The sequence below is a fragment of the Electrophorus electricus genome, chromosome 19, assembly GCF_013358815.1.
Source record: "Electrophorus electricus isolate fEleEle1 chromosome 19, fEleEle1.pri, whole genome shotgun sequence".
In the NCBI taxonomy this organism is placed as follows: Eukaryota; Metazoa; Chordata; class Actinopteri; order Gymnotiformes; family Gymnotidae; genus Electrophorus; species Electrophorus electricus.
The window spans coordinates 2,434,260-2,447,386 of NC_049553.1; the positions used below are offsets into that span (position 1 = coordinate 2,434,260).

The 13,127-nt window shown below is 41.4% G+C and overlaps 1 protein-coding gene across 6 annotated transcripts in view; it reads left to right on the forward strand.

Moving 5' to 3' along the window:
* ank2b (ankyrin 2b, neuronal) overlaps positions 1-13,127 on the forward strand; it is a 74,008-nt gene that overhangs the window by 23,339 nt on the left and 37,542 nt on the right. For 4 of the 6 annotated variants that reach the window (XM_027013112.2, XM_027013114.2, XM_027013115.2 and 1 more), the window contains 12 exons: positions 1,044-1,142; positions 1,475-1,573; positions 5,063-5,161; positions 5,287-5,484; positions 5,658-5,756; positions 7,342-7,440; positions 7,531-7,629; positions 8,206-8,403; positions 10,888-10,986; positions 11,668-11,766; positions 11,920-12,117; positions 12,727-12,825. In XM_027013112.2, coding sequence (XP_026868913.2) covers positions 1,044-1,142; positions 1,475-1,573; positions 5,063-5,161; positions 5,287-5,484; positions 5,658-5,756; positions 7,342-7,440; positions 7,531-7,629; positions 8,206-8,403; positions 10,888-10,986; positions 11,668-11,766; positions 11,920-12,117; positions 12,727-12,825 — 1,485 coding nt within the window. Of the gene's footprint in view, positions 1-232; positions 242-1,043; positions 1,143-1,474; positions 1,574-5,062; positions 5,162-5,286; positions 5,485-5,657; positions 5,757-7,341; positions 7,441-7,530; positions 7,630-8,205; positions 8,404-10,887; positions 10,987-11,332; positions 11,369-11,667; positions 11,767-11,919; positions 12,118-12,726; positions 12,826-13,127 lie in introns of all 6 variants that reach the window. The other 2 variants (XM_027013111.2, XM_027013113.2) reach the window with 2 other exon arrangements.

Consider the following 13,127-nt stretch of genomic DNA (forward strand, 5'->3'; position numbering starts at 1 on the left):
GGCCATATTGCAATATGTCTTAATATTTCATATTTGTTTTTGCATGATAGTAAAAACAGCTATCAACAAGACCCTGAATATTTGCAAGCAGTGTGGCTGTAGTGAACATGTGCTGCATTGCATGATGTAGCCCATCTACTTTGCTTCGCTTTGAACATGTATCACATAGTCAATGTGTCCTTCACACTTTTGTAAATGATGTTTTCACATTAAATCGGACCGTGACTTTCAGAATGGAAAGGTAAGGCAAGACTTTCACATACTTCCAATTGCTCGGCCAGCCTCTACCTTCTCATATTCCTAACATGATTTGATTGCTGATATGAACCAGTCGAATAATACTCCTTTTTCATTTTCCTATATTTTCTTATTCTTTTGGTTCATTTGTTCATTTTCCCTTATGCCCTATACTCAACAACACAGTATATTTCCCAAAATGTACTGTATGTTCTTCCTTACATACTCTGTTCTGTTATATTCGTTTATTTAGTTTTGGACTATGATTTACGGATTTCATCTTTAGTTTCTTGATCTTAGGTTTTGCATGCCTGTATCTAAGAGTCTGACCTCTAATTATCCTGTGAACGTGTTCGCTGTGTGTAGCTGATTATTTTGTATTGGGTCGCCATAAGGTTCTGATTTATTTCTGTTTATTTAAAAACATTTTTTTGCAGTTCTTCATCTTTCTACTCTATGTTTCTATGAAACACTTTGCCGAACTCCCTTTTATAATTTCGTCTTTTGATATGTGGTGCCATGTGTGACTGCTGCATGCCAGTCCTGTAGATACATGCTGAGGTCAGGGACGCACTTTTCAGGTGCTAGCCACCATTGTCAGTAAGTCCGGATCTAAAGAGCTGAGGTTTGCTCTGGGTTCAAAGCTCATCATTCCAGAATCAATGTTTTTTTGGTCAGACGAGCTGTTCTCAGATCAGCACTTACACACAATGTGGCTTGGGAGCATGTGTTCCAGTTGGCCGTTTTGGAGTCCCGTGTTAAAGTGCTTGGTTCCTGTGTGCCTCTTTTCTTCTTGTGTGTTGCAGAGTGGCTTCACACCACTGCACATTGCGGCACATTACGGGAACGTGAATGTGGCGACTCTGCTCCTAAATCGAGGGGCTGCTGTTGACTTTACTGCGAGGGTGTGTATAAGAGGGTGGCGCACAAACACATGCACACACACACACACACACACACACACACACACACACACACTGTTTTGGTCTTTCGCTCTTCATTTTTCCATTTTGCACAGTGTCATTGTCTTATCCATTTATTTTTCTGTTACGGTAATCATAACCGTGATATAATAATAATGACTTGCATTATTCTGGTGTAACTTGGTTGTCACTGATGTCCAGTGTACTAAATGTTTTATTATCATTTATGTTGTCATTTCATTTAAACTACTATACATCAACTACTATGCAACACTTTCCTCTTTATTCTTATGTATGCTTTCTGCTGACTGCAGAATGGCATCACGCCTCTGCATGTGGCATCTAAGAGGGGTAATACGAACATGGTTCGTCTGCTGCTGGATCGAGGGGCACAGATTGATGCCAAAACAAGGGTGAGTTGTAAGGCTGTGTTAAATGCTTAGGCACAGTTTTGTGTTTCATTTTTCAAATAAAAATGAGTGAGTGTGTGTGCGTGTGTGTGTGTCTGTGTGTCTGTGTGTGTGTGTGTGTATTCATTCTTTAGTGTTTATTCAGTATATATTTCTGTGTACATATACACAGTTTATATATATATATCTCACACTTTACTACACTGCAATGTGGACTACCTCTACATCTTTGAGCACTGTGCACAGTTAATCCCTTCTTAATGATAGATTGTGTCTCACCTCTTATCATAACACTGCAGGTAGAATATTCACAGAGAGTTTATAATGAGGTTTAAAAATAAATACTTTCATTGTTAAAAATTTGCAACTGTCATAATTTTTTTTGTAAAATAAAAGTGTGCACTTGAAAGGTATCACTGGATGCTGGATATCTTCACTGGTCATGCCCTGCGAGGCCTGTAACATGGCTGGCTTCGGTTCTTACTTTTTGCCTTTCATCTTGTCTTAAGTGAAGTAAGTGAAATAGGTGTGTCTTAGGATTCAGGTCAGGTGACTGACCTAGTCAGTCAAGAACATTTTTGTTTTTTTGTCCTTGCTCTGCTTTAAATCATGTGGTCCTTGAATTCCTTGGGTTCCTTTTTTGCCCCACACTTATCTCATTCTATCACTCTAATACAGATTAATCTTCATCTCATAAAACCATAACACTTTGTCCCAGAACTCTGTGGGCCTTTTAAGTCATTTTTAGAAAACTGTAACCTTGCTTATGGGTTCTTGAGACAGTCTGTATCTTGTCCTGCTGGTGTATTCTTCTTATTATGGTCATCTTTTACACATCTGTATGTCTACATACTGGATAGTGTTCTTGATCTGTTCAACAGTTGGTCTCTGAGAAGGCATTCTACAGTCATCCATTCCTGGTGTTTGCCACGGTCTGCTAGGTTCTTTGCTGTGGTTAAGCTTACCAGTGTGTTCTTGCTTCCCCACAAAGTGACAAACACATCTAACACTCAAGTATGTCTTTCATTTATTTATTCTGATTGGACACTTATAGTGGCAATGGCATTCACATTTGATGGCCCGCTTTACTGACATTGACAACAAATGATTCCAGATACAAACATCACATGTAGAAACAACTCCAAGACTTTTGTCACATGCATGAAGTAATGATGCATGAAGTAATGGATGAAGTAATGCCGGGCAGCACGGTGGCTTGGTGGTTAGCAGGTTTGCCTCTCAGCATTAGGTTTGAATCCATGTTTGAGTAGATGCTGGAGTTTCCATGTTCTGCCCATGCTGTGTGGGTTTCCTCCAAGGTCTCTGGTTTCTTCCCACAGTCCAAAAACATGTAAATTAGGCTACCTTAAAGAAAGTGTCCTTGTGTGTGAATGACTGTATGCCTGCATGCCCAGTGGTGGATGGTGCTCTGTCCTGGGTGTTATCCTATCTCCCCTCCCTGCTCCGAATGTTGTTCTTCAGAGGGCTGGTGGTTTCTGTTTGAGAGTACAACAAATGAGCAATCACATGAGATTGTGTTTAATGAGGGCCTCAATGTTTAAACAGGATTATGATTCTTACATGGTTTGGTTCCTGTAGCTCACTCAGTAGTGTGCTGCCTCCCAGCTCTGCACCTCCAGACTCCATTTCTCATCATTCACTGTCCTGACAGGTGAAGAACACACCACCTGTCTCCACCAATTGGCTACCACTGCCCACATCGTCATCCCCAGACTTCTGAATGTTTCCACCTGTTGTCAGTTTCATTTCAGTGCATTTATTTCCTTCTCATGCAAAGCTTTGCCAGTTTTCTCCTAGCATACTGAGCGGTCTTTGATGTGTTTATTTTGATTGTCTTTTGCGACCTTGCCTTCTCTGTACAGTGTCTTTTGGATTTGCCCTTTTATACCTCTGCCTGTGTACCTGCTTTTCTAGATTTTACCTGTTTCTGGACTCTTTGGTTTATTCTTCGGATGGTCTTCTGGTTGTTTGGTCACTTTTTCCTGGTGTGGACCTTTGCCTGTGTGTTGGCTTCATGTTTGGCCTGCCTGTACACCAGTAAAGTGTCGTTCGATTTCTTCCGCAGGCATCTCCAATTTTGTCTCGTTACAGGTAGTACAGTTAGAGCATGGTGCTAGCCACACCAAGGTCATGGGTTCAATTCCCAAGGAGCATACATACTGTCATACTGATAGATATGTAAGACACTCTGGATAAGAGTGCATGCAGATATAAATTCAGGTTAAAGCATTATAAATGACATTCAGCATTATAACTACTCAGTTATATATTTTGAAATTTCATTTCAAAATCACTGAATTACATAATTTAGTCTCACTGTCTGTATCAATGACTGTTCTCTGCACTGGCTTTGGCCATCCATTTTTAAAAAACCGTATTGCAATTACTTTATGTCTCTGGCCATTGTTTTTGAGAATAATGGCAGTTTTATGGTGTACACCCATGGACTGGTAAGAACTAGGTGCAACTGTGTTTCCTGCATAACACTGAGTCGTGCTCGAGGGCCAGCTGGTTCTGTTTTGATCTCTCTTCTGCAGTTTCCCACCTGCAATGTGTCTGACCTATTGTCTCCCCACCCTCCTCACGCACGCACACACACACACACACACACACACACACACACACACACACACACACACACACACACACACACACACACATACATATGCGCGCACATCCCACATGAACAATATACTTTTTTCAGCAGCAGTGGCTTAAGTACCTCCAGTACTGACGCACTATGCTGCAGCACTGCAGTAGAAGAATGAGGGAAAAGGAGCAAGACAGGAGGAAATGGCCTGTGAGAGAGAGTGTGTGTGTGTGTGTGTGTGTGTGAGCGAAGGAGGGAGAGACACAGAGAAAGAGAGAGAGAAAGAGAGAGAGAGAGAGAGAGAGAGAGAGAGAGAGATGAGTCCATGTATTCTAGAACACATAAGGCTGTTAAAGCGTGTTTGCATGAATGTAATAAAAGAGTGCGTGTATGTGTGTGCATGTGTGTGTGTGTGTGAGAGAGAAAAACTGCTCAGATTGTATAAAATACAAAATAAAAGTGTGTACATGCTCAGATTGTACAAAATACAAAATAAAAGTGTGTGTGTGGGTATGTGGATGTGTTTGATGCTGGTAATACTGATTTTACCCATGGAGTTTTTGACAAGCTACTTTATTTTAATTGAGTATATGCACAAATAACATACATAACATCTGTATAAGGTGGTGTAAAAAAGCATTGCGATTTACTGTTAAACAAAACACAAAACAAAAAGAAAAGCTTACTCACTGAAAACATGATATAGTTGCTGTTATGGGACCAAATGCAAATAGGAAACCTGTTTATTTTCATATGACACTGAGGAGAGATAGCAAGGGCATGGGACTCCCTGGGAGTTTATGTGTGTGTGCATATGTGTGTGAATAAGTGGGGGCAAGTCCAATGTTTTTTTGAACTGTGTGTGTGTGTGCTCTCCACAGGATGGCCTCACACCTCTCCACTGTGCGGCGAGGAGTGGGCACGACACAGCAGTGGAGCTCTTGCTGGAGAGAGGTGCCCCTATTTTAGCCAGAACCAAGGTAGCTCCCCCCCAACCACATACACGCATGCACATGAGATCACACTCCCTCTCAGATCTGCCTGTGGTTTCACTGGGAGCTGTCTTCCTCATCGTCCTTTCGTCTCTCCTCCTCCCTACCTCCAGAACGGTCTCTCCCCTCTCCATATGGCAGCGCAGGGTGACCACGTCGAGTGTGTCAAACACTTGTTGCATCACAAGGCCCCTGTGGATGATGTTACGCTGGACTACCTGACAGCCCTCCACGTAGCCGCCCACTGCGGCCACTACAGAGTCACCAAGCTTCTGCTGGACAAGAGAGCCAACCCCAACGCTCGTGCCCTGGTACTCTCTCTACACTCTTTACTCTTTACTGGTGATTAAAGGTATAGTACAAAAACATGTGCGAAGGAATTTCCAAGAATACCTATTCTATATGTCTTTAGTTTTACCCTTAGTTAGTGACTGCAGAAGCCACTACGATTCTCAGACATGTCTTCCATCTCTTTGCATCACAGAATGGCTTCACACCACTTCATATTGCCTGTAAGAAGAACAGAGTGAAGGTGATGGAGCTACTGGTCAAGTACGGGGCTTCCATCCAGGCTATTACCGAGGTAAATATATATATACAGTGGTGTGAAAAAGTGTTTGCCCCCTTCCTGATATCTTATTTTTTTACATGTTTGTCACACTTAAATGTTTCAGATCATCAAACAAATTTAAATATTAGACAAAGATAACACAAGTAAATACAAAATGCAGTTAAATGAAGGATTTTATTATTAAGGGAAAAAAAATCCAAACCTACATGGTCCTGTGTGAAAAAAGTGTTTGACACCCCCCCCCCCCCCCCGCCCCATTAAATCACTTAATAGGACCTGCCTGACAAAATGAAGTAGACCAAAAGATCCTCAAGAGCTAGAGGGCATGATGTCATCCAAAGAAATTAAGGACAAATGAGATACAAAGTAATTGTGATCTATCAGTCTGGAAAAGGTTATAAAGCCATTTCTAAAGCTTTGGGACTCCAGCGAACCACCATAAGAGCCATTATGCACAAAGGCCAAAAACATGGAACAGCGGTAAACCTTCCCAGGAGTGGCCAGTCAACCAAAATTACACCAAGAGTGCAGTGATGACTCATCCAAGAGGTCACAAAAGATCCCACAACAACATCCAAAGAACTGCAGGCCTCACTTATCTCAGTTAAGGTCAGTGTTCATGACTGCACCATAAGAAAGAGACTGGGCAAAAACGGCCTGCATGGCAGAGTTCCAGGATGAAAACCACTGCTGAACAAAAAAAGAACAAAGGCTCATCTCAGTTTTGCCAGAAAACATCTTGATCCCCAAGACTTTTGGGAAATCACTCTGGGAACTGACGAGACAAAAGTTGAACTTTTTGGAAGGTGTCTGTCCCATTTACATCTGGTATAAAAGTAACACAGCATTTCAGAAAAGGAACATCATACCAACAGTAAAATATGGTGGTGGTAGTGTGATGGTTTGGGGCTGTTTTGCTGCTTCACGGACCTGAAAGACCATGAATTCTGCTGTCTACCAAAAAATCCTGAAGAATGTCTGGCCATCTGTTTGTGACCTCAAGCTGAAGTGCACTTGGGTTCTGCAGCAGGACAATGATCCAAAACACACACCAGCAAGTCCACCTCTGAATGGCTTAAGAAAAACAAAAGGAAGACTTTGGAGTGGCCTAGACAAAGTCCTGACCTGAATCCAATTGACATGCTCGAAAACCCTCCAATGTGGTTGAATTACAACAATTTTGCAAAGATGAGTGGGCCAAAATTCCTCCATAGCACTGTAAAAGACTCATTGGCAGTTACTGCAAATGCTTGTTTGCAGTTGTTGCTGGCCCAACCAGTTATTAGGTTTAGGGGCAGTCACTTTTTCACACAGGGTCATTTAGCTTTGGATTTGTTTTCCCTTAATAATAAAATCCTTCATTTAAAAAGTGCATTTTGTGTTATCCTTTTGTCTAATATTTAAATTTGTTTGATCTGAAACTTTTAAGTATGGCAAACATGCAAAAAAAAAAAAAAAAGATATTAGCAAGCTGGCAAACATTTTTTCACACCACTGTATATTTTTAAATATGTAAATATATATAGCCTACCAACACACCCACCCACTAACACGCATTGTTGAACCTCTGATTCGGGTACTTTTCTCCAATCCCCAGTCTGGTCTCACCCCTATACACGTGGCAGCATTCATGGGCCACCTCAACATAGTTCTCCTGCTGCTGCAGAACGGAGCCTCCCCTGATGTTAGCAACATAGTGAGTACTGCTAATGTTAACGTGTGTGTGTGTGTGTGTGTGTGTGTATGTGTGTGTGTGACTCTAACTTTATGCCTTCTTTGATCAAAGCGTGGAGAGACTGCCTTGCATATGGCTGCACGTGCTGGCCAGGTGGAAGTGGTGCGCTGCCTGCTAAGAAACGGAGCCATGGTGGACGCTAGAGCCAGAGTAGGAGAAACTGTACACTGTACCATGATCCCAGCTATGCACCGTACACAGCACCTCAACAGCAAGGAACTGATGTAACTTATGACAGCACCAGTAAATTAGCTTTTCAATTCTAGGAGTAGTTCTAGCTCTTTAATACAAAGAATTGCACTGCCATTTCTAGATAACAATGTTCATAGCAAATGGCTCTGTTGCCTAAACTGGTGTGGTGGTGTGCAAACCAGAGCTAGTAAGCCAGTGCTGTTTAAGCTTGTGCCTCCTGGGATTTGCTCAAACCATGTAGAGCACCACATCTTTCACTAATACCTACATCTCTCTACATCAGGCAAAGATATTAATAAGTGAAATCAAGTGCTGCACTGCAGAGTTGGCTAACATCCTGAGGGTGCTAGTGCTTCAGCCACATAGCCCTGCAATTGGTGCCTCAAAGGTTTTCAAAGTCCTTCAGAGTTGTTTGAGACTTCACACATCCATGTGGTTATATATGTTCTCAGGTAGATGTGTTTTATTAGTTTTGCTGGTGCTCACATATGGCTGTAGGGTTGACTTCCCTATCCCCTTTCTCCTTCCGGCCAGGAGGAGCAGACACCTCTCCACATCGCCTCCCGCCTGGGCAAGACGGAGATCGTCCAGCTGTTGCTCCAGCACATGGCTCACCCGGATGCAGCCACAGGCAGCGGCTACACACCCCTGCACATCTCGGCCCGCGAGGGCCAGCTGGACGTGGCATCTGTGCTACTCGAGGCTGGCGCCGCCCACTCCCTGCCCACCAAGGTGAGTGGCAGGCAGTAGTATCCAACTACAGTAGTAGTAACTGCAGACCCACAATACCATGCTTTCATACCCTCACTTTCAGTCCCATACTATCATCTCCTTACAAGTACGCCTCTAGTGGTTCATTGCAAAATTGCAGTCACACCTTCAAGTCCTTACAAGAGAATTTTGATGAAACATTATACATCATAATACCTCATTATACATTATAATAATACATATTATAAGTATGACATATTATAATTTATAAGTTGATCTCAAGTGAAAGTAAGCCAGTGGTTTTGTACGAGGAGGAGCTCATTAGCCTAGGGTACGTTCATGTGGTTTATGTGACAGATAAATAGAATACGAAGGTTGTAAAGTGGTGGTTGTTCTTGGGTATATCGGTTTTGGCCTATTACTGGCATTTTGAACTAATACACTCTTATAAATGATGGTTCTTTATTGTTGTTGTTTTTTTTGTGAGGGGGGGTGATTTTTGTTTTTATTCCTTACAAAGGTACATGTTTACATAGTACATAAGTACATATGTATACAGTATGTAATAATATACAAGTCAGTTAAGAAAGATAAGACCAAATTAGGGCCAACAACTGTTCAATTATTTACCTTAAAAAAAAAGCCCTAAACAACCCAATTCATTTATTTGTGACATACAAAATTTTGTGGGTCTTTTTCTCCCCACTGCCCTTTGCTGTACAGGCTGTACATGCAAGGATTATTTAGTACATCTGCTTAAATGGTTCTTTGCATGGTGAAATGCTTCTTTAGATTCTTGGAAAATGTGTTATGCATATGGTTCTATGTAGCATGAAAAAAGATTCTTCTATTGTATTCAAGCTTGACATCATAAAAACAGAAGACCTCTTTTGGTGCTATATAGAACTGTATACAACACATTCTCCAATTGGATGAACCATCACACCATGCTACGAACCATTTAACCATTAAATGGTTATATACAGAACTCGTTGTTCTAAACAGAACCATTTCCTTTTCTAAAGAACCCTTTAAGGACCATCATTTTTAATAGTGTATCAGTTCAAAATGCCACTAATAGGCCAAAACCAATATATACCCTCAAGTTAATAAACTACAACACCCACTTTACAACCTTGGTATTCTTTATCTGTCACATAAACCACGTGAACGTACACTAGGTTAATGAGCTCGTCCTCGTACAAAATCACCTCATTTTCAACTGAAAGCAGCGTTATAACTTACTGTTTACACACTAGTACTAAAAAACCCCAAAAACGTCACATTAAAATTAAACTCCTAGTCCACTTGCACTTAAAAGTATTATTATTATATATAGTAACCACTTTGGCATTAAAAAGAATCCCAAATATGGCACATCAAAATTCTATTGTAAGGGCAGATAAGTGTGGCTGCAATTCCGAAATGAACAACTAGAGGTGTACTTGTAAGGAGAAGATAGTACGGGTCTGAAAGCTAGGGTCTGAACATGCGGTACTGCAGGTCTGCAGATAGACCCCTCTCCTGACAGGCAGGGGTTCAGGGCGGAGCTCAGGCCCGGACGATGTGGCATGTGATTGGCAGAGAGGCAGTGTGAACAGTGGCAGGAATGCCATTTCCGTTTGGCCTGCCCTGCTATAATTTTGATTAGCGGAGGAAATGCTCAGGTTTGAAATGTAATCTGTCAAGCAGTGGTTTGACACTTCTCAAAAACATAAATGTTTCTAATGCATGCATAGCCTTTCTTTAAAGCTGAGTATATATTGTATAGAGAGAATTACTCCTAGGATAGAGGGCATTGTATAAGATAGTAATATATATGCGGTCAAAATGTTATCACATTGGCAATATCATGGTTTGCCAAAATAGACCTTCATACCTTTTAACCTTATATTTAATGTGTATAATGTGTATAGGGGTTTATTGGATTTCAGTTTATTCCAATTCTAGCTAACAATTCAAAATTCAACTTGCAGCTGACATTGACACTAATACAAGTTAAAGCTGTTTTTGTATAAATAGTACATTTAATTCACCTGCAGGATTGCTGCAGACATGAGGCTGACTCTAATCCTGATGTGATTTAAGGTGCACTGATCCCATTCCTTCCTGCTATTTCCAGTGTTGTTTTTCTGCCTAGGCTGTGTGATGAACATAGCGATCATGTGACCAAATGGGCAGACACGCCTGTCTCAGAGAACGAAAACTGTCCCACTATCTCCCCCTGCTGTCTATTTTTTTCACAGCAGATTCACAGCAGAAACAGAATGGCGATTTATCGTGATTGCATGATGTTGCATCAGCGCTTTAATTTAGATTCTGGGAGATTGCTTGTGTGGATAAATATAGGTTCTAGCGCTGTGAAATTCTGAAGTTGATGGTACAGTACACAGTGATATAGGGACCACCTGAACATATAATAACAACTGATATTGATATTATCATTGAAACGATTCCAGCAGTCAACTTACTGTGAAACTCATTTTTTAATTTTCCTCTTCACAGAAAGGGTTCACTCCCTTGCATGTGGCATCTAAGTACGGAAGCCTCGATGTGGCCAAACTTCTCCTGCAGCGGCGTGCCCCTCCAGACTCCCTGGGGAAGGTAAGCAGGCTGAAGCTTCAGGCAAGCCTCGCCATGACATGCACCAATCTGGTGTGCTTCCAAGAACGGAGTGTTAAGTTATGCAGTGAAGTGGTGATGCTCAGGACAACAAACCTACCGAGAGCTTGAAAAGTGTAAAACCATTACTTGTTTAATTACACCATTGGTGCTCCTGACTAAATGTTTAAAAGCAATTTTCATGTACAGTAAAGAAAATTTGCTCTTTAAAGTAGATGTGAAAATTCCAGCATGACGTTCAGTATTGTCATGTAAGAGGCTACAAGCTGTAATTGTGCGTAGTTTGTAGAACCTAATTCATAGACTTTCTTGGAATGTTGTTTAAAAGAAATACATAGAGGCTATGTTGACTGCAAGAGCACCGGTAAGCATAGTTTCTATTTGATGATAACAAGATCCTTTATAAAAAATAATTAAAACAACCGATATTTCTGTTTCTTTTCTTTAATAAGGAGCCAGATAATGATTCCTGCCCGGCTTGCACTTTAATCTAAATAACTTTTTACCAATAAACAATAACATGTTAACATTCCCTAGTAACACAGCTTTCTCATGTACTCCTTTTGTTTGTGTGTGTGTTTGTGCATGTGTGCGTGTGTTTATGGCTTTTGCAACCCTAACAACCCTTTCTAAACCATTTCCCACTGACCTTCGTCCTGACAGAATGGTCTCACACCTCTCCATGTCGCTGTGCATTATGATAACCAGAAGGTGGCGCTGCTGCTTTTGGACAAAGGGGCAACTCCCCACGCCACAGCCAAGGTGAGACCCTTCGGTCACACGTGCTGAAAGCCGGTGGGTTTTTTGGGAAGAAAAAAACCAACTTTAAGCATTCATTTGTTGTGAGTCAACTCTCCGCACCCGTTTTCTGCCCCACGGCACCCATAACCGCCCACCGTCTCCTCCCGTGCCTAGAATGGATACACCCCTCTTCACATAGCGGCGAAGAAGAACCAGATGGACGTTGCCGGTACCCTGCTGAAGTTCGGGGCGGAGGCCAGTGTCCTGACCAAGCAGGGAGTGACCCCGCTTCATCTAGCAGCCCAGGAAGGGAACAGTGACATGGCTGCCCTGCTGCTACAGAAGGGAGCCCACGTCAACACACCCACTAAGGTGACAGGATACAACCGTCATCTTTTTAATTTACAAAACAACTGTCAGCACTTAAAAGTCAGATGTCGGGCTATTTTGAATTATATATGAATAAACTGGATCCCTCAAGAGGTCTGTACCGAATCTGAACTAGGTTTAACAGGGTTTATGGCACATATAAATAATCTTAAACTTTACATGTAGGTATTACTTTTGATACTGAGAATAGACACAAAACTCTTGCTTGATTTACTCAGAGGTTTGTGTCAAACTCAAAGATGTCATGTCATGTAATCAGACCATTAGGTCTGGTATCATTGGACAAAAGATCCAATACTGTGATTCATTCATTTTCTGTTGAACCTCGATGTTTCCAGCACTAATTAAGTTCACCTAGACTCATTCAGCAAGTTATTGCCTTTTCATTTTTTCATTTGTCAAAAACCCGATCTCTTAGCTTGCTTTGTTTGTTTGTTGAGGTCTGCAACCTATTGCTCTGTAATCATATTTTGTAGGCTATACATTTATAAATGCAAATTAATAATCACTCACACTAGTGTAATATAATTCATTTGAAAATTACATTGAATTGCTCACGTTGTTCACTGCATTCTTTTTCTCCCTTTTCAGAGTGGACTTACTGCTCTGCATCTTGCTGCCCAAGAAGACAAAGTGGGAGTTGCGGAGATCTTAGTTAAACATGGTGCCAACCTGGACCAGCAAACAAAAGTAAGGGAATTAGAATGTCGTTACTATAGTAACCCAACAAAATCATATTGCATCAGGTGGCAAGGAGAAAAAACCCAAACCATAGTAACTGGGGCTTGCCACTGTCATTTCATTTGAGCTACACCATGACTCTCGGGGGGGGGGGGGGGGTCTGGGGTCTGAGAAGAGTAAATAGCTCACACATTTTTGTGATTTGAAGATTTTTAAGAAACTTTAAACATATTGCTTATGTTTAAACTTAGTACTTATTTAAACATATTACTTATGTTTTTTACTCACCTTGACCAACAACTTTCATGCTG